Source organism: Schistocerca nitens, chromosome 11, assembly GCF_023898315.1.
Source record: "Schistocerca nitens isolate TAMUIC-IGC-003100 chromosome 11, iqSchNite1.1, whole genome shotgun sequence".
In the NCBI taxonomy this organism is placed as follows: Eukaryota; Metazoa; Arthropoda; class Insecta; order Orthoptera; family Acrididae; genus Schistocerca; species Schistocerca nitens.
The window spans coordinates 188,307,198-188,330,349 of record NC_064624.1 but is presented as its reverse complement, the minus strand read 5'-3'; the positions used below and the strand labels follow the sequence as shown (position 1 = coordinate 188,330,349).

The window sequence follows — 23,152 nt, the reverse complement described above, 5'->3', positions numbered from 1 at the left end:
GTTTTGAAATGTCATCTGGTGGAATGCCGAACAGTCGAGCTTTCCTTTCCGTCCCGTCCGGTAAGTCTCCCCTGACCCGGCTTCTGGGGATTTTTCTGAACTCTCCCCATTTTATAAATCGAAACTCTTTCAGCACCTGCTCATTTGTTAAAAATTTAATTCCACTCTTGTGCTTTGAGGGAGGTGAAAAGATGATAATCTGAAGGCACCAAGTCAGGTGAATACGGCAGAGGTACAAAACATCCCGTCAAATGAGTCCGGGAACACCTCGGTGGCTTAGGCTGTGCGAGGACGGGCATTTCGTGAAACGGGCATGCTCCTCTTGCAAGCAGTCTCCTACTTTTGTTTTGAATGCTCCTTTTTAATTTTTTTAGGGTCACATGACATCATTATGCATTGGTCTCACCCTGAGGCAGAAATTCAATCAACAAGACGCCTTTTCGGTCCCAAAACCCAGAAGCCATGATTTTTTTTGGCCAAAGTTGTGATTTTGAATTTTTCAACAGATAAAAAAAAATCACAACAGAGCTCAGAAAATCATCACCTTCCATTTAAAGTCACTCAAGAAACTCGCGGCCACTACTGACTCAATTGTTGTGCTGGTCTGTCAGCTGTTTTGGGACCCATCTTGCACACAGTTTTCCGGTTTACCATCATTTCTGTGATTGGTCGTCTTCACAAACTTTTTCATCAGTTTTTTTCTGCACCAACTCGTCAATCAAAATGGAAAGTCTTACAGTCCTCTGTTCATCATGAACATTTGTTCAGCCTCCACTAAACTCACTAGACCACTTGAACATTCTTGTTCTGTTCACAACTCCTTTGCTGTGAACCATTTTGATTCGCAAAAATGTTTTGGTAGGTGTCATTCCTTCATTGAGTAGGAAACGGATCACAGCATGTGGCTCGCGCTTGGCAAAATTTTTTACTGACATCTTTTACACAACTGGAAATCCCAATGTGAGTTTACATATTACCATGTTCCTGCAATGCTCGCTCTAGTCAGAGGAACTCTCTCTCTCTCTCTCTCTCTCTCTCTCTCTCTCTCTCTCTCTCTCTCTCTCTCTCCCACTTGAAAATTAAAAAAATGATGGGGGACACAGTGGCCAGTTTTAGCACAGACAGATGTTCCCCCCTGAAAATATTAACTTTTCATGTGGGACTCTGTTTTAATACCAAGCATATTTTTTGAGATAGCAGGGTACCTGGGCGAAACATTTACAGTTTTGTAGTTTTAAATAATGGCAGTATTTTGAATGAGTGAAGTCTTTGGGATATAGGTAGTTGTGGGAATGAAGAGAAACCATCTTTAAATAATAATCATGAATTTACAATACAACCTCATATATACATTCCCATACATTATTGCTTGTAATTTTTAACTTTCGACCATAAAATTTACAGGTATCCATTGTTGAAGAGAAGTTTGTGAGAAATAGGAGGTTTTAATTGCAGTTTGTACTTTAGGTGAAAATTATATATGCAGACTGAAGCAAGGAATGAAATTTTTGCCAAGGCCAGGATTCGAACCCAGGTCTCCTGCTCACTAGGCACTGCACAAGCTACACTAGCACACATCCCTCCTCAATCCAGATTCCCATTCACACTTCAGCCCACCGGTATTCCCCGCAAAAATCAAACAGCATTGCAGGGGCTCTCCAACTGTACCGGAATATCACTTCAGCATCGAACGTAACGGGCTGTTCGAGTTTATGGGAATACCAGTGGGCTGAGGCTCGAACGGGAATTTGGATTGAGGAGGGATGCGTGCTGGGATGTTCCCAGAAGTTGTGTGAAGCCACCGTGTCAGTGTGACTTAGTGGTTACCGCACCTGCCTACTGAGCGGGAGACCCGGGTTCGAATCCTAGCCTCGGTACAAATCTCCTCACGTGCACTACAGATGTTCGAGACTTTGAAGGTCTCCGGAACGATGTAGTTTCATTTGAATGACAAATATGTTTGTCATTTTGGAAAGTATATTTGTTTAAAAAAATCAGCTTGTATGACAGGCGGAGATAATGGAGTACCCCAGTGGTCACTGTTATTATCTATGACAATGCTGTATACAAATTATCCAGTTAATAACTGTCTTAAAAACAAATGAATTGGTATTTGTAATAGGATAATACAAATACAGACTCGTTTAAAAGTCTGTTATTATGTTAAAATTTTTCTAAAATTATAAGTTTCAGTGCAAAATTGGTGTGCAAAGTCGGAAGCCGGATAAAAAATCTTCCTCACGATACATCATTCGTTCCTATAAGGTTAGTACGAGTTGAGAAAAAGGAGTGTCGACTCGAGAAATAGTATGCACGATGTAGTAGTTCCGAGTTAAAATGGACACCTCGTATATTCTTGTAACTTCCCTTAACAAAACCGAAGAATAGTTATTGTGTAGGGGAGAAAACTGAAGTTCATCCCTCTGTTTATATACAGGTAGCAGAGCCAGTGGTGCCAACACGAGCAGACAACCCGTAGTGAAGAGTTGCCGGACCAGCGCACGAGCGTGTGCGAGGGGCATCAATCCCGCAGTCGCGGCAGTGCTGGCGGCGAGAGGCAGGGCCGTTTCCGCCGGTAGGATGGCTGCGTCGAGGTCGAGGGCGGCTGCCGCCGGCCGTAAGGAGGCGGCGGCCAGAGCCGCGACCCCCAGGCCCAGGAAGAGGGGCGCGGCCGCCCGAGCGGCTCCCGCCAGATCTACTCCCGCGAGACCTGCTCCCGCCAGGCCTGCTCCCGCCAGATCTGCTTCCACCAGGGGAGCTCCCGCCAGAGCGGCTCGTGCCAGAGCTGCTCCCGCGAGAGCCGCACCCGCCAGAGCCGCACCCGCCAGAACTTCCCCCGCCAGAGCTGCTCCCTCCAGAGCGAGATCTGTTCCCGCCGAGGTGGAGAAAGCCCGCTCGTCCGAGGGCTCGGCTGCAGGTGAGGCGAGCACTTCCTTTTATCGAGTTAATAATGTACACCTCTGTCTGTTAAAACTGTGACACGTGGAAGAGGAGCAAATAATGAAGGAAGGAGAATGCACGGTTCCAGGTACAGATGGTCCGTGGGGTACAGGCTGTTGCATTTAGCACAAAGAGCCGATGCCTGGAGCAGCAATTATGATGTAAACCGGCTGGGCATCCAGTCGAACCGGCACCGGGGACTGCGCGTACTTGTCGTTGTCGACTTCGTCCTAACTAATGGTGCGTAAAGAATTAAAAGTAAGAGAAGTGGGAACTCCCGATAGCCGAGCATTTAGGAAGTATAGCATTTTTATTGTACGTCGGGTGAGGCATGAGCTACTTATGTTAGGGTAGTTGTGAGGCAACAGTTGGTGAAATGGAAAGGGCAAAAACTTAGATCTTTTTAATTTTTATGTTATTTTCAATCCAAATAAACTGAAATAATCCTCGTATTGAGTTTCGTAATATATTTGTAATTGAAAAGGAAAGGCAAAGCTGAATTTTGGCAATGAAAATAAATTTCCAAGAAAGAATTGTACTTACAGCATTCTAGAAGGGATTGTAATTAGTTTCATTGCGACCTTCGAGCTGTCCTTGGGAGCTGCGTGTGAACAATAGTTTCACGGTCCATTAAAATCGGCCCATCGAGAGAGAAAAAGATATTGTACCCAGAGAAGTCTACATCGAAATGCATTGCATTGCGCATCGCCAGCTATTCTCACCAGTATTTGACGAAATGAAGTGTTACGTGTGATCCGCTGCTGAATGGCGCAATGAAGAGAACCTTTCACGAATAGAAACTGAGTTTGCTTTTCTATGGGAAGTTTCAAACAACCGTGTAATTGTTAAAATGTGCCATTTATAACGTGTGAAACATGCCGAGGAAATTACTGCTTTTCATGTTTTTATGGGGAGTATCGTACCAGCGTATAAAAACCGTCAATTGTAAAAGAACGAGTGTGTCTAATGTTCTGATGAAAGTTCTTGTGTTCGTCTTACAGTCCCTTCGTTGGAAATTTATTTGCAACCCAAGATTTTCCTTTGCATTTTGTTCTCATGACAGTTATGAAAATATTAATAAACACAACGTACAGGGCGTTATTTTGAGCCAGCCACGGTGGCCGTGCGGTTCTAGACACTTCAGTCCGGAACTGCGTGACTGCTACGGTCGCAGGTTCGAATCCTGCCTCTGGCACGGATGTGTGTGATGTCCTTAGGTTAGTTAGGTTTAAGTAGTTCTAAGTTCTAGGGGACTGGTGACCTCAGATGTTGAGTCCCACAGTGCTCAGAGCCATTGTGAACCATTATTTTGGTTTATTTGCATTGTAAGTAACATAAAAATTGAAAATCAAAAAATGTTTATGCGTGGGGTCTATATCCCGCGACCCTCGGATTACTGTTCTGTACTCCTTCCACTGTGCCAACCACTGGTGGTAACTTATTCACTACTACTTACTAGATTGGCCACATAAACTGCAGTCAGTTTTTGGCCTCGCCAATCGGCCTCCTCTGGCTTCCTCGAACCTGGTAGTCTTCTCCAGCTAGTCCCATCTTACACGTATCCTCTCTGATTCTGACAGTCAGTCCCAGCTGTGGTGCCGCTCTTGTGTCTTCTTCCGCCACCTGCCCGGTGATCTGGCCATCTCTGCGTGTTAATGTGCCCGTACCACATCAGTCTCCACTCTAACCACAGCCACAGTGTCCAGCAGCTTGCACAACTCCTGCAGTTCACAGTTTTTCCCTTTTACGACAGTCTTTCACTGACTCAAAAATCTGTCTCAGAAAAGCGTTGTCAAATATCAGGAGTTTACTTTCTGTCTTTGGTGTCACAATCCAGGTCTCTACTTCGTATAGGAGGATAGATTCTATTACTGTCCTGTAATTCCTAATCTTTGTGGATCTTGATCGAAGCCGGGACTTCAGCAGCTTTCGGAGTGCAAACCTCGACATGTTTCCTCCCTAGATTCGTGCCATTATTTCCTAGTCTGTTTCATTCCTTTTCATTGATATTTGAACTCTTTTTACCCTTTCAAAGATTTTACAATCTACATCTAAAGGTCTGACATCATTATCTTTGCTTACTATGAGCCATATTCATCCAGGGTGTATACCACCCGGGAGATCCGGGAAAAACCCAGGAATTGTTTAGAATTTTTCATTGTTTTAGTTTTCAGTGAAATGTTTGTGATTTTGACTGGTAAGAACAAATACTCTAACAAAGGATATTATTGTACTCCGCTACTGCAGAAAAATACTGCAGCAACAAACATGAACGGGAGAAAAAAAACTGGGAAAAAAACAAACAAAAAAAAAAAAACAAGTTCCAAAGGAAATGCGCCATATACAACAACAAAACAATGCTCATACAAGCGTCTGCCAACAGTAAAGTGTGTCAAAGTCTTTAGAAACACTATGCAATGCCTTATAACAACAAATTGCCTCCAATGAGTGTGACGTGACAATTGTTTAAATTAGATTCGTTAGAGCAGTTGTGGGCGGGCTCTTGTGCATGCACATTGGAGTTGCGTATGAGTAGTACCTTCTCCCGCTTCTGGTTACGGAAGTGTGGCTAGGCGCAACTACTTAATGTTGCCCCTGTTCGGAAATATCGTAGATCCGGGGCTGATGCACAGAGCAGTCAGAGCTGTTGTTGGGAGGTGGGTCGTCTCCATGTGACCTGTATTTACGTTCAGTGATTTTGTTCTTTCCTCTTTGTTTATTGCTCTCACATTGTTGTTGTTGTTGTTGTTGTTGTTGTTGTGGTCTTCAGTCCTGAGACTGGTTTGATGCAGCTCTCCATGCTACTCTATCCTGTGCAAGCTTCTTCATCTCCCAGTACTTACTGCAACCTACATCCTTCTGAATCTGCTTAAGGTATTCATCTCTTGGTCTCCCTCTACGATTTTTATCCTCTACACTGCCCTCCAATACTAAATTGGTGATCCCTTGATGCCTCAGAACATGTCCTACCAACCGAGCCCTTCTTCTAGTCAAGTTGTGCCACAAACTTCTCTTCTCCCCAATTCTATTCAATACCTCCTCATTAGTTATGTGATCTACCCATCTAATCTTCAGCATTCTTCTGTAGCACCACATTTCGAAAGTTTCTATTCTCTTCTTGTCTAAACTATTTATCGTCCATGTTTCACTTCCATACATGGCTACACTCCACACAAATACTTTCAGAAACGACTTCCTGACTCTTAAATCTATACTCGGTGTTAACAAATTTCTCTTCTTCAGAAACGCTTTCCTTCCTATAGCCAGTCTACATTTTATATCCTCTCTACTTCGACCATCATCAGTTATTTTGCTCCCCAAATAGCAAAACTCCTTTACTACTTCAAGTGTCTCATTTCCTAATCTAATTTCGTCAGCATCACCCGACTTAATTTGACTACATTCCATTATCCTCGTTTTGCTTTTGTCGATGTTCATCTTATATCCTCCTTTCAAGACACTGTCCATTCTGTTTAACTGCTCTTGCAAGTCCTTTGCTGTCTCTGACAGAATTACAATGTCATCGGCGAACCTCAAAGTTTTTATTTTGTTCTCCACGGATTTTAATCCGTACTCCGAATTTTTCTTTTGTTTCCTTTACTGCTTGCTCAGTATACAGATTGAATAACATCAGGGAGAGGCTACAACCCTGTCTCACTACCTTCCCAACCACTGTTTCACTTTCATGTCCCTCCATTCTTATAACTGCCATCTGGTTTCTGTACAAATTGTAAATAGCCTTTCGCTCCCTGTATTTTACCCCTGCCACCTTCAGAATTTGAAAGAGAGTATTCCAGTTAACATTGTCAAAAGCTTTCTCTAAGTCTACAAATGCTAGAAACGTAGGTTTGCCTTTCCTTAATCTTTCTTCTAAGATATGACGTAAGGTTAGTATTGCCTCACATGTTCCAACATTTCTACGGAATCCAAACTGATCTTCCCCGAGGCCGGCTTCTACTAGTTTTTCCATTCTTCTGTAAAGAATTCGCGTTAGTGTTTTGCAGCTGTGACTTATTAAACTGGTAGTTTGGTAATTTTCACATGTGTCAACACCTGCTTTCTTTGGGATTGGAATTATTATATTCTTCTTGAAGCCTGAGGGTATTTCGCCTGTCTCATACATCTTGCTCACCAGATGGTAGAGTTTTGTCAGGACTGGCTCTCCCAAGGCCGTCAATAGTTCTAATGGAATGTTGTCTACTCCCGGGGCCTTGTTTTGACTCAGGTCTTTGAGTGCTCTGTCAAACTCTTCACGCAGTATCTTGTCTCCCATTTCGTCTTCGTCTACATCCTCTTCCATTTCCATAATATTGTCCTCAAGTACATCGCCCTTGTATAAACCTTCTATATACTCCTTCCACCTTTCTGCCTTCCCTTCTTTGCTTAGAACTGGGTTGCCATCTGAGCTCTTGATATTCATACAAATGGTTCTCTTCTCTCCAAAGGTCTCTTTAATTTTCCTGTAGGCAGTATCTATCTTACCCCTAGTGAGACAAGCCTCTACATCCTTACATTTGTCCTCTAGCCATCCCTGCTTAGCCATTTTGCACTTCCTGTTGATCTCATTTTTGAGATGTTATATTCCTTTTTGCGTGCTTCATTCACTGCATTTTTATTTTTTCTCCTTTCATCAATTACATTCAATATTTCTTCTGTTACCCAAGGATTTCTATTAGCCCTCGTCTTTTTACCTACTTGATCGTCTGCTGCCTTCACTACTTCATCCCTCAGAGCTACCCATTCTTCTTCTACTGTATTTCTTTCCCCCATTCCTGTCAATTGTTCCCTTATGCTCTCCCTGAAACTCTCTACAACCTCTGGTTCTTTCAGTTTATCCAGGTCCCATCTCCTTAAATTCCCACCTTTTTGCAGTTTCTTCAGTTTCAACCTGCAGTTCATAACCAATGGATTGTGGTTAGAATCCACATCTGCCCCTGGAAATGTCTTACAATTTAAAACCTGGTTCCTAAATCTCTGTCTTACCATTATATAATCTATCTGATACCTTTTAGTATCTCCAGGATTCTTCCAGGTATACAACCTTCTTTTATGATTCTTGAACCATGTGTTACCGATGATTAAGTTATGCTCTGTGCAAAATTCTACAAGGCGACTTCCTCTTTCATTTCTTCCACCCAATCCATATTCACATACTGTGTTTCCTTCTCTCCCTTTTCCTATTGACGAATTCCAGTCACCCGTGACTATTAAATTTTCGTCTCCCTTCACTACCTGAATAATTTTTTTTTTATCTCGTCATACATTTCATCAATTTCTTCATCATCTGCAGAGCTAGTTGGCATATAAACTTGTACTACTGTAGTAGGCATGGGCTTTGTGTCTATATTGCCCACAATAATGCGTTCACTATGCTGTTTGTAGTAGCTAACCCGCACTCCTATTTTTTTATTCGTTATTAAACCTACTCCTGCATTACCCCTATTTGATTTTGTATTTATAACCCTGTAATCACCTGACCAAACTCTTCAACTCTAGAGAGTGTAGGGGTGATCAAGTTTTTCATAGGAACCCACATCCATAAACATCATCAGATGACACTGCAGAAGGGCAAAGCTATACGCACCAGCACCTGTAAATATTTGTATACACAGGACGATTTCATAGTGATATTACAAACTTTCGAGGATGATGGAAAACGATAAATGTATCGATGTGATGTGAGAGTTCTTGTACTGGAAACAAATGAGTCAAAAGTTTCAAGCGAAAATCGTTCTGATACCACTGACAGTGGAATGAATGTACCAGTACTATTGTTGCTAAGAGTGTAGGGTAGGAAAGAAAAAATGTCTAGTAAACATGGGCTATGAAATGCATAGCTTCCTCAGGCGTGACTGGAATGGAGGCTTCCTTACAAATAGAACTCGACACATTGCTCGTTGTGGAAGAGAATTGACAGATTGTAAAGGTAATTTCTGGGCGTACCCCAAGGTACTGTGGTAGGACAGTTACTGTTTTTAGTTTATGTAACTGATCCTGCAGAAAGTGCCAGAAGCTCTTTAAGACTGTTGGCAGATGATACACTTCTGTATAAGAAAGTAGCAATGCCAGAAGACAGTACCGATTTGCTGACTGACCTATGAATGATGCAGGCTCTGGCAGTTCGCCCTGTATGTACATAAATGTAACATATTGCACATACATAGGAAGAGGAATCCACTACTGTACAAGTACACTATTGATGACAAATTGCTGGAAACAGTATCCTCTGTAAAATATCTATTACTACCTATCCAAAACAACCTCAAGTAGAATGACCACATGAAACAAATAGTAGGAAAAGGATACGAGACAGATTTATAGGAAGAACCTCAAGGAAATGTAAAAGGCCCACGAAGGAAGTGGCCTATAAGGTGCTCGTTCGACCGATTTTTTAGTATTGTTCATCAGTATGGGACCCTTACCAGGTAAGACTGATAGGAGAGAGAGGGAAGATCCAATGAAGAGTGACACGTTTCATCACAGGATCGTTTTGTCGGCACGAGAGCATTACAGAGGTGTTCGACAAACTCCACTGACACACATTACAAAAGAGGCATTGCGCACCACGGAGAGTTACACTGTTAAAATTTCGATTGTGCACTTTCCGGGAAGAGGCGGATAACATATTACTGCCACCCACATACTTTTTGTGAAATGACCATGACAAGAAAATTCAAGAAAATAAGAGCTAATACAAAGGTTTATCAGCAGTCACTTTTTCCCCATGCGAGTGAAATAGGGAAGGGAGTGGAACCACAAGTACTCTCCACCACACACTATTATGTGGCTTCTGGAGTGCAATGTAGCTACAGATGTCATTAGTGGAAGCACTGACAACTATTGAATAAGGTATTTAAACACAAGGCTCACCACATCAATAAAAACAATTCTTAAAAAGCACGAGTGCAAGATGATAATTAAAGTGGGGGAGGGGTCAAATAAAATTAGCAAAATAATTAAAAGAAGAATTATTAATTGGCATACACCATTGCTCGTTAAGAGACATTACAGGTCAAGAACATCAGTTGCTCAAAGCAATAATTATGCTTAGTAACTGCACAAATGGCTAAGGCCCAATGATAAATGCATGCCACGGTAAAACCAAAACAGTTTACTTAAATTTTATGCACAAATTTCACAAAGGAACAGAATGCCTTGGCCATTAAGACCAGCTTTCAGCAACACTGACCAATCTCAAGTGAACAGAATTTCACTGCAAAAAACTTCACTAACATGTAAGACATATACAGCATACTTGAATCAATGGCCGCAGCTTGTGCGAACGAGCTTTACAGTAGACAAAGGTGCTTTAGGATTCACATGCAGTTTGGTTAAAATACAGAAGTCCATTAGTAATTATTTTGAGATATCTTAAGCTTGTGGCTGAACCCGCCTCCATGGGCAGGCAAACTACCAGGCTTATAAACACAGTGCCATTTAGGAGCAATGGCCAATCAAAACAACAGGTCCGAGGCACGAAGTTTGTGAGAACTTCACGGCAAATCGCCTAGAATGTAAAAGGTGCCTCGAGTGCCCGAACCAAACTTTTACTAAAAGGCTGTCTCTAGACAGAGTCTGTTGGATTTTATTAGGTGGGACTTAGAAGGAATCTCTTACATTGAATCATAAGGGAAATTAATTATAAATATAAAGGCCCCTTATCAGTCCACATACAGTTGAAATGAGAGACACCAAAGTAAGGCAGGGGGTTAATCTCAGGGGGTTACCAGCAAGCAAATGATGGTAGTAGCAGAATCAGCTACACCTGGCGGGCAGAAACAGTGAACAGACAAATCACAAAATAAAACAGGCAGCTAGTCTGGAAAAAAGCTAATTTAACAAGTAGTGTGTATTTACTGAATCAGCTGGCCAGCTGTCTTACCAAAACAGATACCTTTCAGCAGGTGTATGAGGAATTTACAGTACCAAAAACGAACTGATAAATGGCACAAGACAAACTAACGCATATGGTGAGGCACCTTCCTGGGTTCGCCCCTGAATTCAATAAATAAAGTATTAAATAATGGATAATCTGTCCTTTAAAAGCAGAATTACACACAATTCTAATAAAATAGAAAACACCAGTCAATAAAATAGGGCTGGCAAGCATTGAAAACATAATATTCCAGGCAGTTAGCATATGGAAAAATCTGGCAGAAAGTGAGCTTACGAACACAAATTACTAAAACATGCTACCCGGTAACTTGGCGAGCAGGAAACAAAAATCAAATTGTAATCCACATTCGCCAGAAATCGTGAATACGTGTCCAGAAAATCAGCTGAAGACAGCGTGATAGAAAAATATAAACGAGTTCCTTCCCCCGCAACAGAAAATCGGCAGAACGACCACAGATACCGTCTAGGCCCAAAAGAAACCAGGATGAAGTGAATCACTCATCAGTTAAGAACAGAATTACTGTCCGTTCATCAGGCCTCACCGTACAGTCCACAATATAGGCACTCATTGTTTCCCAAAGCACGTTCGCTTCCATGAGTGACAGAAGAGGTGACAGTTTGATTCCATCTAGTGCGATGGCATCAATAACACTGCAGCGGACAGGCACTCGGTGCAGGGAGTGGCTATTGACACTTAACATAGACAAATGTAATGTATTGCGAATACATAGAAAGAAGGATCCTTTATTGTACGATTATATGATAGCGGAACAAACACTGGTAGCAGTTACTTCTGTAAAATATCTGAGAGAATGCGTACGGAACGATTTGAAGTGGAATGATCATATAAAATTAATTGTTGCTAACATGGGTGCCAGGTTTGAGATTCATTGGGAGAGTCCTTGGAAAATGTAGTCCATCAACAAAGGAGGTGGCTTACAAAACACTCGTTCGACCTATACTCGAGTATTGCTCTTCAGTGTGGGATCCGTACCAGGTCGGGTTGACAGAGGAGATAGAGAAGATCCAAAGAAGAGCGGTGCGTTTCGTCACAGGGTTATTTGGTAAGTGTGAAAGCGTTGCGGAGATGTTTATCAAACTCGAGTGGCAGACTCTGCAAAAGAGGCGCTCTGCATCGCGGTGTAGCCAGGTTTCGAGAGGGTGCGTTTCTGGATGAGGTATCGAGTATATTGCTTCCCCCTACTTATACCTCCCGAGGAGATCACGAATGTAAAATTAGAGTGATTCGAGCGCGCACGGAAGCTTTCAGACAGTCGTTCTTCCCGCGAACCGTACGCGACTGGAACAGGAAAGGGAGATAATGACAGTGGCTAGTAAAGTGCCCTCCGCCACGCACCGTTGGTGGCTTGCGGTGTATAAATGTAGATTAAGATGTTGACAGGCCAGGTCACTGCCTTCCAGCTGTGTTCAGCCCAACCAAGTGCTCGCACTTCCTAAGTAAAACCAGATCTCCAATTCCCCCCACTGCTGCGAGCAAGCCATTTCCCTTTTTGTTTGCCATGCACGCGCCTCCAATGGGCATACACATTTTCAGGGCAGATACAGTCAATAACTGGGCACCGAGGATGTCGTGCACCTATGCCCGTACACTCCTCGTAGTCTCCCTGTGCACTCTTTACACCCCACATTTCCATCCAATACTAAACTGATGATTCCTCGATGTCTCAAAATGTGTCCATTCAACCGATCCCTTCCTTGACTCGAGTTTGTTACAAATTTCTTTTCTCTCCATTTCTGTTCAGTACTTCCTCATTAGTTTCGTGATCTATTTATCTAATCTTCAGTACTTTTCTGTAGCATCACATTTCGAAAGGTTCTATTCTCTTCTTGTCTGAACTGCAGATTGTCATCGTTTCACTTCTGAACAAAGCTGCCCATCAGGCAGTTGATTTAAAAAAATGCTTGCTAACATTGAAATTTGCATTCAAAATTGACAAAATTTCTCTTCTTCAGGGATGGTATCCTCACAATTGCCATTCTACACTTGTATCCTCGTATCCTCTCAACTTCAACCATCATCAGTTGTTTTACTGTCGAAGTATGTAAATTCATTTACTACCTCCAGTGCCTTATTTCCTCCTGTAATTCCTTTGGTATCGCGTGATTTAATTTGCCCGTATTCCATTATCCTTGTTTTGCTTTTCTTGATGTTGATCTTGTATCCACCTTTCAAGACTCTGTCAGTTCTGTTCAGGTGCTCTTCCAAGTCCTTTGCTGTGTCTGACAGAATCACAGAGTCATGAGCAAATCTCAAAGCTTTTGTTTTTTTTGCTCCCTGAACTTTAATTTCTTCTCCAAATATCACTATACCTTCCATTACTGCTTGCTCAGTGTGTATAATAATACCGGGGATAGGGTACAATCACTGCTTCCCTTTCATGCTCTTTAACTCTTATAAATGTCACTTGGTTTCTGTACAAGTTGTATGTTGGCTTTTACTCTGTGTTATTTAGCCATGCTACTTTCAGAATTTCAAAGAGTGTATTCCAATCAGTATTGTCAAATGCTTTCTCTAAGTCTACAGAAGCTATGAGCAAAGGCTTGCCATTCTTTAAGTGATAGAGTCAGTATTGCCTCATGTGTTCTAGCATTTCTGTGGAACTGAAACTGATTTTCCAAGAGGTCGGCTTCTATCAGTTTTTATGTTTTTCTGTAAATAACTCTTGTCAGTATTTTACAACCTCGACTTACTAAACTGATTCTTGAAACTGGGTTGATTAAAAATACCTAGTCACAAGGCAGTGCTAGGAGAACACACTTATAAAGGTATTCAAGTTTTCAAGCTTTCAGAGCCAGTGGCTCCTTTCTATGGCAGAAGAGTTGAAGGGGAAGGCAGAGGAATGAAGGAAAAGGACTGGTGAGATTTAGGAAAAGGGTAGAGTTAAGAAAAGTCAGTCACCCCAGTTCAGGGAAGGCTTACCGGATGGTGTGAGAAAGAAAAACCGATTGTCTGCAGTCGCCCACAATCAGTCTCCACCGGGTGACTTTTCCAAACTCTACCCCTTTTCCTAAACCTCACCGGTCATTTTCCTTCAGCCCCCTTCCTTCCGCTTTAACCCTTTTGCCAGGAGAAGGAGTCACTGGCTCTGAAAGTTTTCGGACTGCAATATGTTTATAAGTGTGTTCTCATGCCATCACGTACAGTGGTACATATTTTGATCTATACACTGTATTTTCAAAAAATTATTATTTTTGTTGATATAAACTGACAGTTACATAATATTCACATCTGTCAAGAATCTTTTTCTTTTTCAGAATTACTACATTCTTCTTGAAGTCTAAGTGTATTTCACCTGTCTCATACGTGTTGCACACCAGGTGAAATTGTTTTGTCATCGCTGGCTCTACTAAGAATGTTAACAGTTACGGGGGATTGTCGTTTACTGATCTCCTTCTGTAATATTGCCTTCAAGCTAATTTCTGTCGTAAAACCATTCCTTATATTCCTTCTACCTTTTGCCTTGTTACAGTGATAAAATTAAATACGTCAAATAATGGAAACGTGATTAATAGTTTTTAAAATTATGAAAAAGGAAGTGGATGAGTGTCAATATATGATGCCAAACAATTATGCTGGTAACTTAAGATACAGTAAAATATACTCATGTATCAAGTTTAAGGAGAAATAACAATCGTAGTCGAGCTGCAGTGGTGAGATGATGACAGTGTAGCATAGCTGACAGTGATGTCCTCGATGTAGATGCCTTCCGCCTGGTCTGTGGGCTGTTGTAATAGCATATTTATAGTTTCGCAACTGGCTATCTTACGTGGCTGGCAATTAGGCGGCATAATTACTGTCTATTGTACACATTATTTTAGAGGTTTGGGCAACTGCACACAGTGAATAAAATCTTCCACACTGGCTGTTAAAATACTTTTATTAAAAAGCTGTGATCAGTTTCACAAAAGTGGAGATGCATTGTCAGGTGATATGTACAAAAAATTGAAACATTAGAGAATTATAATGTTTTTAAAAATGGATGTGCCCTACCATAAAGTGCCATATATCAATGAGAGATGAGTACTCACAAGTTTCTTTACTTTTTTAAATAGTCAGGTGTAGAAAAATAAATCGTACAAGCAGAGTCCCATCGTTCGTCAGGATTAAACCAATAGTGCACTAAAAGTGGTCGTCTACGATCAAACTGACTGGGATTGCACCGCACTGTGATGTTCACGGCACGGTGCGGTGTGATCCCACTTTTAGTGTGCTATTGCTTAAATCTTGATGACTAATGATGGAACTCAATTCGTAGCAATTACTTTGTGTCGCTGTGACAGTTCAGACAAAATAGAAACAAACTTGTGAATACGCAGTTCTCATTGATATACGGTACTTTATAGTACGACACATCTATTTTTTAAGACTGTTGTAATTCTTTAATGTTTCAATTTCATGTACAGATCACCTGAAGATGCATCTCCACTGATGTGAAACCAGTCGTGACTGTATAATAAAAGTATTTTAACAGCGAGTGCGGAAAGTTTTATTCACCACTGTCCGTTTTGGTGGAGAGATAAACCTACAATGCACACGGTTTCGACCATCGATAAATTTGTGCCCATTGATGACAAATATGAGAATTCCTTCAGATTCTTTGAAGATTTTGATGTCCAATTTGTCCTTCATATACGAAGGAAAAAGACACTAAAACGTGTCTGTCTGTTTCAGTCGTGGCGGCCGGTACTTCAGGAAGGGCACGCCCCTTCGGGTCGGCGGACTCGGTCACCCGACAGAGAGTACCGAAGACGGAAAAGGCGGCACAGGTCGCCGCCACTGTGAAGAACGAGGATGCCGCCACAGGAAGTGCACGTACTTTTAAGACAGTAGACGTGCACACCCCGAAGAAAGTACCGAAGACGGAAAAGGCGGCACAGGTCGTCGCCACTGTGAAGAACGAGGATGCCGCCACAGGAAGTGCACGTACTTTTAAGACAGTAGACGTGCACACCCCGAAGAAAGTACCGAAGACGGAAAAGGCGGCACAGGTCGTCGCCACTGTGAAGAACGAGGATGCCGCCACAGGAAGTGCACGTACTTTTAAGACAGTAGACGTGCACACCCCGAAGAAAGTACCGAAGACGGAAAAGGCGGCACAGGTCGTCGCCACTGTGAAGAACGAGGATGCCGCCACAGGAAGTGCACGTACTTTTAAGACAGTAGAGGTGCACACCCCGAAGAAAGTACCGAAGACGGAAAAGGCGGCACAGGTCGTCGCCACTGTGAAGAACGAGGATGCCGCCACAGGAAATGCACGTACTTTTAAGACAGTAGACGTGCACACCCCGAAGAAAGTACCGAAGACGGAAAAGGTGGTGCAGGTCGCCGCCACCGTGAAGAACGAGGATGTCGCCGCGGGAAGAGTACGCACCTTCGAGTCGGTAGATGTGGACGTCCCGAAGAGAGTACTCGAGCCGGAAAAGGTGAAGAAGGTCGCCGCCACTGTGAAACGCGAGGATGTCGCCGCGATGAGACCGCGCACCTTCGAGTCGATAGACCTGCGCACCCTGCAGAGTGTAGTAGAGTCGGAAAAGGCGGCGCGGGCTGCCGCCGCTGTGAAGAATAAGGACGCCGCCGCTTTCGCAGCCGCTTTGGGTGTGGAGAAGACGCCGTCTCTGGAGAAACTGGTGCGGCGGAGGAAACTCGCCCGGATGGCGGACGCAATCGAGAAGCGCGACGCGGCCGCCCTCCTGGCCGCCAGGACGTCCGGCAGAAAGTCAGAGAGTTCTTCGGGGAAGGTGGCAGTGTCGGAGGAAATCCGAGAGGAGTCGACCCGAGAAGTGACCGTCGACTCTAAAAAGGTCGCAGCTCCGGCAGCCGTGCCGCAGTCAGAAGGAGCGGCGCGGCCGGTGTCCGCCTCGAAATCCGAAGGTGCGGCGGCAGTGCTCGCCGCACTGAAGTCGAAGGACGCCAGGGCGGTGGCGGCCGCACTCGGAGCGAAGGGTGCCGCGGCACTGGCCGCTGCCCTCGAGCCCGAGCGCACTCCGGCCGAGTCCGGGAGTCGGTCGGTCGTACCCGACGGGGCCACGGTAAGACTCCCGTCAGCTCGGTCTCAGAGTCTCGAAAGTCTAGAGGTGGCGAAAGCACTGGCCGCTCTGAAGTTCAAGGACTCTGCTGCACTGCTGGATTCTCTCAAACCTGCAGACCACGCGACTCTGATGGCCGCCGTCAGGACCAGGGACAAGAGCGTCATCATGGCAGTCCTCAGGTCGGAAGGTGTCGCACCGGTAGTAGCCGACTTGAGGGCGAAGGGCCTGCTCGTGCCGTCGAAATCTGAGGCCGCGAACCCGGTGACGACCGAGGGCGGACTCGCGACGACGACCGTCGTCCCGAAGGACTCGGCCGCGTGCGGGGGTGTCTCCGTGACCCGCAGACCCGGAGGCGCGGCGACGAGGTCCGTTACTGCAGAGTCCCGAGATGCACGTGCGGTGGTTTCGGGCGACCGGGCGGCCACGGTGGCCGCACTGAAGTCTAGGAAAGCGGGCGCTGTGGCGGCCGCTCTCAGGTCGAGGAACTCTGCAGCCGCGTCTGCCGCGCTCGAGTCCGGGCCGACGGCGATCTCCCTCGGGTCGAAAGCTGTCGGGGCCCGCGGGCTCGCACTGAAGGCGAAAGTGCCGGCCGGTGCGAGGAGGAAGAGTGCCGCAGCCAAGGCGGCCGCGGCCAAGCTCAAGGCGGCCGCACTGGCGGCGAGGAAGGCGGAGAAGAGGGAGCGCTGCCAGGAACCCGTGCTGCGCGTGTTCGAGATGGACATGCGCTGCCCCTGGCACACGGTGTACGTCCCTGGCGACCGACACGCTACCGAGGGTAAGGTGGGAATTGCCGGAGTGCTGAAGGAGGAAGTAAAGGTGCCGAAAGGAGAGCCGGGCGAGGACTGCGAGGCCACGTGTTTTGGCCCCGCGAACAAGAAAATGAAGATGGAGTTAGACGAACTGACGCCTAACATTGGTGGCATTATAGAGGAAGTGGAAATGAAGGTAACTTTCCGTTTGAATATAAGTATTACTTAAAAATATGTTATGTTGTTATAAAATATACAGCGTGAACCACCTAGCACCCACATCATGTTTTATTTTTTAATTTGTAAAAGGTAGGTAAATGAGGTTTTCAGCAAATGATAGTGTGCTGTGAAGGTCACTTAATTTTGTTGTACGGTTAATGCTCTTCACTGTTAGAATATATTGAAGCAAGTATATTTTTTAATTGAATAGAAATTCCACGATGGAATGTAACAATATTAGAGAAGGAAGGTTGGTGCTCACCATATAGCGGAGATGCTGAGTTGCGATAGGCACAACAAAAAGATTCACACAATTATAGCTTTTGGCCATGAAGGCCTTTGTCAGCAAAACACACACACACACACACACACACACACACACACAACTTGCGCACACGTCTGCAGTCTCCGATAACTGTAACTGGTTTCAGTTATCTGAGACTGCAGATGTGTGTGCAAGTTGTGTGTGTGTGTGTGTGTGTGTGTGTGTGTGTGTGTGTGTGTGTGTGTGTGAATCTTTTTGTTGTGCCAATCGCTTCTCAGCATCTCCGCTATATGGTGAGTACCAACTTTCCTTCTCTAATATTGTTTTAATGGAATAGTATAGTTTTTAAGGACATTTGAAAGATGCGTACAATAATGTAACACTCATTAACATTGGTGTTGAAACTTTTTGCACTAATTGGCAAGGAGGCCGGAATTCATTATTGCAGTGTAAACACCATCATCTGGGACTCTAATGCCAAGCTCTATCTTCATGTATAACAAAAGGAAGGTCCTACAACATTATGATAAAATATATTCCCTCATCAATTTACGGTAAGCTACAATTGTTGCAAATGGGACTGACAGCTTTAATCATGGGTAATAAAGATAATTTTTTCCTCTATTGGCTCTCACTGTTTTTTTCGGTTGTGATGGTTTATTTATTACAAATTTTATTGGCAAATATGTATTGTGATGGCACAGTTACAATGCTCAGCTCCTTGAAGAGGTATCTTAGTTATGTCTGTGGGTGAACACTACAAATTACTCTTATTGCTCACTTTTCTTTCAGAGTGGTGAGTTACACCAGAAATTGTTCTATAAGACATTACTGAGGGAAAGTATGCAAAATATATCAGGATGTTAATTTGTTTCTAAGATTAACAATTATACAAAGAGCAAAAGGAACTGAACATAATTGTTTGAGAAACTCAGTAATATGCTTCTTCCAATTCAAGATTTCATCAATATACACTCCAAAAAATTTGTAGCATTTTTCCACATTTATCGTCTCCTGCTCACGTGCTGCATCAATTCTTAGTACGACAATTGTCGTACGGAACTGAATAGAGCGTTTTTTCAAACGTGGGGAGAGTCCGTTGTCTGAGGAACACTTAATAATTCATCTATTCTGTTGGTTTCTCTCTAAGGAGATTCATTATAACACTAGTATCATGTGCGAAAAGTACCAGTTTTGCTTGTTAAAAGGAAAATCATTCACATATATAGAGATGCTGAGTCCATTAGACTGTACCTAACTGAACTTATTTCCATGTATCCTTTCAACATTGCAAGCCTATTTCCATGCACCACGAAGAGTATAGATGATGTCTCAGTTAGAGTTGTTGCACACTACGATCGCAGTGGCTTCTGTGATGACAGTTCCCAGTAGGTAGATGCATCCAATAAATATGACAATTGCCTCCTATACAAACAAATCTGACACGGCAAGAAAAATGAGAAACAATTATCTGACAATACCACTGCAAAAAAGTAAGTTTTGATGTTAATTTCACCCTCGTTTGTACAAGGGTTGGAACTTAAATAGTGGCAACTATTTAATCACAACCGAGTTACATGTTTGCACCTGTTACTGTCCTTCAGAGTAGTCACCAGTGTCGTGTAGAACCCATTGCACAGCAGAGCCCGTTCTGTCGACGGTGCGAATGGAGCAGTCTGAACTTGTGGTGATTCTCGTGTACAACTGTGATGGTGTTATCCTAACGCATTACATTCCTCCATGGCAGACTGTCAGTGCACGGTATTACTGTTCGTTTTTGGAGCATCACCTGCGACCAGCTTTGCGAAAGAAGCGGCGACACTTTCGGCGCGACCCACCCGTCATTTTGCACGACAGTGCGCGGGCGCACACAGCGCGAGCTGTGGCTGCTGTGTTCGGTCGACGGGACGGGAAAGTACTACCGTCCACCGTACTCCCCGCGGACTTAACTCCTTGTGACTTAGATTTTATTCCGAAGATGAAGGAACCACTTCGTGGCATTCACTTCAGAACTGTTCCAGAGATTCGACAGACAGTAGACCACTCCATTCGCACTGTCAATACGACAGGCTCTGCTAACGGTATACTACGCCTTCCACATTGCTGGCGACGGGTCCTATACAACGCTGGTGACTACACTGAAGGACAATAACAGGTGCAAACGTATAACTCTTTTGTATCGGTTGTGAATAAATAGTTGCCACTATTTAAGTTCCGACCCTCGTATGCTAATAGACTTCACAGATGTACAAAAATGGTGTTAGCTTTACTCCTCTCATTGTTTGCATTCTTCCTAACACTTTCCAGGTTGCATTGATGTATGTATATAATTATACAGGTAATATTACTAGGGAAGCATTGCAGTGGTTGGAAGTCATCCTTATAGATGTAGAAAATCAGGCGGTTTCTCTTAATATAGATGCTGTAGGTGGTGAAAATGGGGGATTAGCTTCACTTACAGGGTTTTCTCACTTATTCAGTTTGGAGTGTCTCTCACCTCAGTGTAGAAAAAGTTAAGATTAGTTTTTCGTTCCATAGGTCCATGTTGAGGAGATCCTCGTGGATGTGGAACATGTCACTTTTTTTTAAAAAAAAGGCTGAAATAACAGTACTAATAGTATGAATATATACAACACATCATTTGTTTTTATTAAAAAGTTCGTCAGTGGAGTAGCAGGAGTTGGCCACTACTAAGTCTTTCAGGCTCCTTGTAAACTGATCTTTATTTGTAACTAAATTTTTTATGTTTGCTGGCAAATTATTGAAGATGAGTGTTCCTGAGTAGTGGACCACTTTTTGAACTAAAGTAAGTGCTTTTAAGTCCTTGTGCAGATCATTTGTTGAGCTGTTTGTTGGAGAAAGAGATATATTATTTAGGACAAATTTCATTAAGGAGTAAATATACTGAGAGGCAGTAGTTAGTATACCCAGTTCTTTGAAGAGGTTTCTACTGGACGTTCATGAATTTACTCCACAAATAATACGTATTACACGCTTTTGGACTCTGAAAATTTTTATTTGACTTGAAGAGTTACCCCAAAATATTATACCATATGACATTATGGAATGAAAGTAGGCAAAGTATGCAAGCTTTTTCACTTTTATGTCGCCTATGTCTGCTAGCACTCAAATTGCAAACACAGATTTGTTAAGGCGTTTCTGCAGTTCTGTGGTATGCTCCTCCCAACTGAATTTATTATCAAGTTGTAATCCCAGGAATTTAAGACTGTCAACCTCTTCTATCTGCTCTTCTTCGTACTTTATGCATATGCTGGGTGGAAACCTTACAGGTTCTGAATTGCATATAGTGAGTCTTATCGAAGTTTAATGTCAGTGAGTTGGCTTTAAACCATTTATTAATATCCATGAAAATATCATTAGCAGATCTTTCTAGAACTACACTCGACATACTATTTATTGCAATACTTGTGTCATCTGCAAACAAAACGAACTCTGAGTCTGGCAGTGTAACTGATGAGAGATCATTAATGTACACAAGAAAAAGCAATGGCCCTCAGATGGATCCTTGTGGGACACCACATGTAATTTCTTCCCATTCTGATGATGACTGATGACTTAATTCACTAGTCCCTTGCACTGACACCCTTTGTTTCCTGTTAGCGAGGTACGACTTGAACCACTTTGCAGCACCATAGAATTCTAATTTATTTAAAAGGATGTTGTGGTTTACACAATCGAATGCCTTTGACAAACCACAGAAAATACCTGCTGCTTGTAACTTGTTATTTAATGAATTAAGTACATTTTCACTGTAGGTGTAAATAGCCTTTTCGATATCAGAACCCTTCAGAAATCCAAACTGTGTTCTTGATAATATGTTATTTGTGGTCAGATGGTTGAGAAGCTGCCTGTACATTACTTTTTCTAAAATTTTTGAAAATGCTGGCGCAAAAGTGAAATCGGTCTGTAGTTTGATGGTATCTCTTTATCCCCTTTCTTGAATATAGGCTTAACTTCTACATATTTTAGCCAATCAGGAAATGTCCCAGTTATAATAGACTGGTTTCACAACTAACTTCGAATTGTACTAAACTCACAAGAACATACGTTAATTAACTTTGTTGCTATTTATCCTGACCACCAGAATGCATTGTTTTTGAAGATTTTATTATGGAAGTTATTTCTTTTGGTGAAGTGAGTGACATATTCATGTACCTGAAGCTATTTGTAAAGGCTAGTTTCAGATATTCAAGGGCATTATTTACTGATCCTGACAATCCCATTCTATCGGTAACGGATATAAAGTACTTGTTAAATAGATTTGCCACACTATGCCCATCAGTTACTAATGTGTCATCTACCCTTAGTGCTATTTGCTCCTGTTCCTTTCTGGTTCTACCAGTCACGTCTTTCACTATATCCCATATTGTTTTTATTTTGTTCCCTGACATTGCTATCTTCTTCTCGTAGTGCATTTGTTTAGATGTCTGAATTACTTTTTTTAATATTTTACAGTATTCCTTGTATTTAGCTAAATCATTAGCATCGGAGCTATTCTTGGTCGACAGATACATTTTCCTTTTTGTCTTACAGGAAATCTTTATTCCTTGTGTGATCCATGGTTTTGTTATAGACTTCTGTTTAATTTGAGTAACTTTTAGAGGAAAACAGTTTTCAAACATGGTACTGACATTGTTCATTCATGTCATGAGCACTATAAACATCTTTCCAGTTCATATCTTTGAGCAGTTTTCTAAAACACTTAATTTTTGGTTGATAGTATACTCTCCTGTACTCAGATTTAGCAGTCTTGATAATCTGCTTAGAATTTACATCTAAAACAAGGAGCTGCATGTCATGATCTGATAGTCCATTTATTACAGGTTTTATGATATGATTTTGTTCCTTTGATTTGTCTATAAAATGTTATCAATGGCTGTCCTTGAGGATTTAGTGATCCTAGTTGGAAAGTTTACAGTGTGAATTAGATTGAAAGACAACATTACTAACTGCAGTAAATTTTTACTGGATGATTGCATTAGAAAATCTATATTAAAGTCACCAGCAATCA

At 42.8% G+C, this 23,152-nt stretch overlaps 1 protein-coding gene across 5 annotated transcripts in view; it reads left to right on the top strand.

Annotated features, from left to right (window-relative positions):
• LOC126212830 (treacle protein-like) overlaps nucleotides 1–23,152 on the top strand; it is a 225,546-nt gene that overhangs the window by 163,067 nt on the left and 39,327 nt on the right. The window contains exons 6-8 of one of the 5 annotated variants that reach the window (XM_049940246.1): nucleotides 2,438–2,917; nucleotides 15,530–15,846; nucleotides 16,180–17,832. In XM_049940246.1, the coding sequence (XP_049796203.1) occupies nucleotides 2,438–2,917; nucleotides 15,530–15,846; nucleotides 16,180–17,832 (2,450 nt within the window). Of the gene's footprint in view, nucleotides 1–2,437; nucleotides 2,918–15,529; nucleotides 17,833–23,152 lie in introns of all 5 variants that reach the window. The other 4 variants (XM_049940244.1, XM_049940245.1, XM_049940243.1 and 1 more) reach the window with 4 other exon arrangements.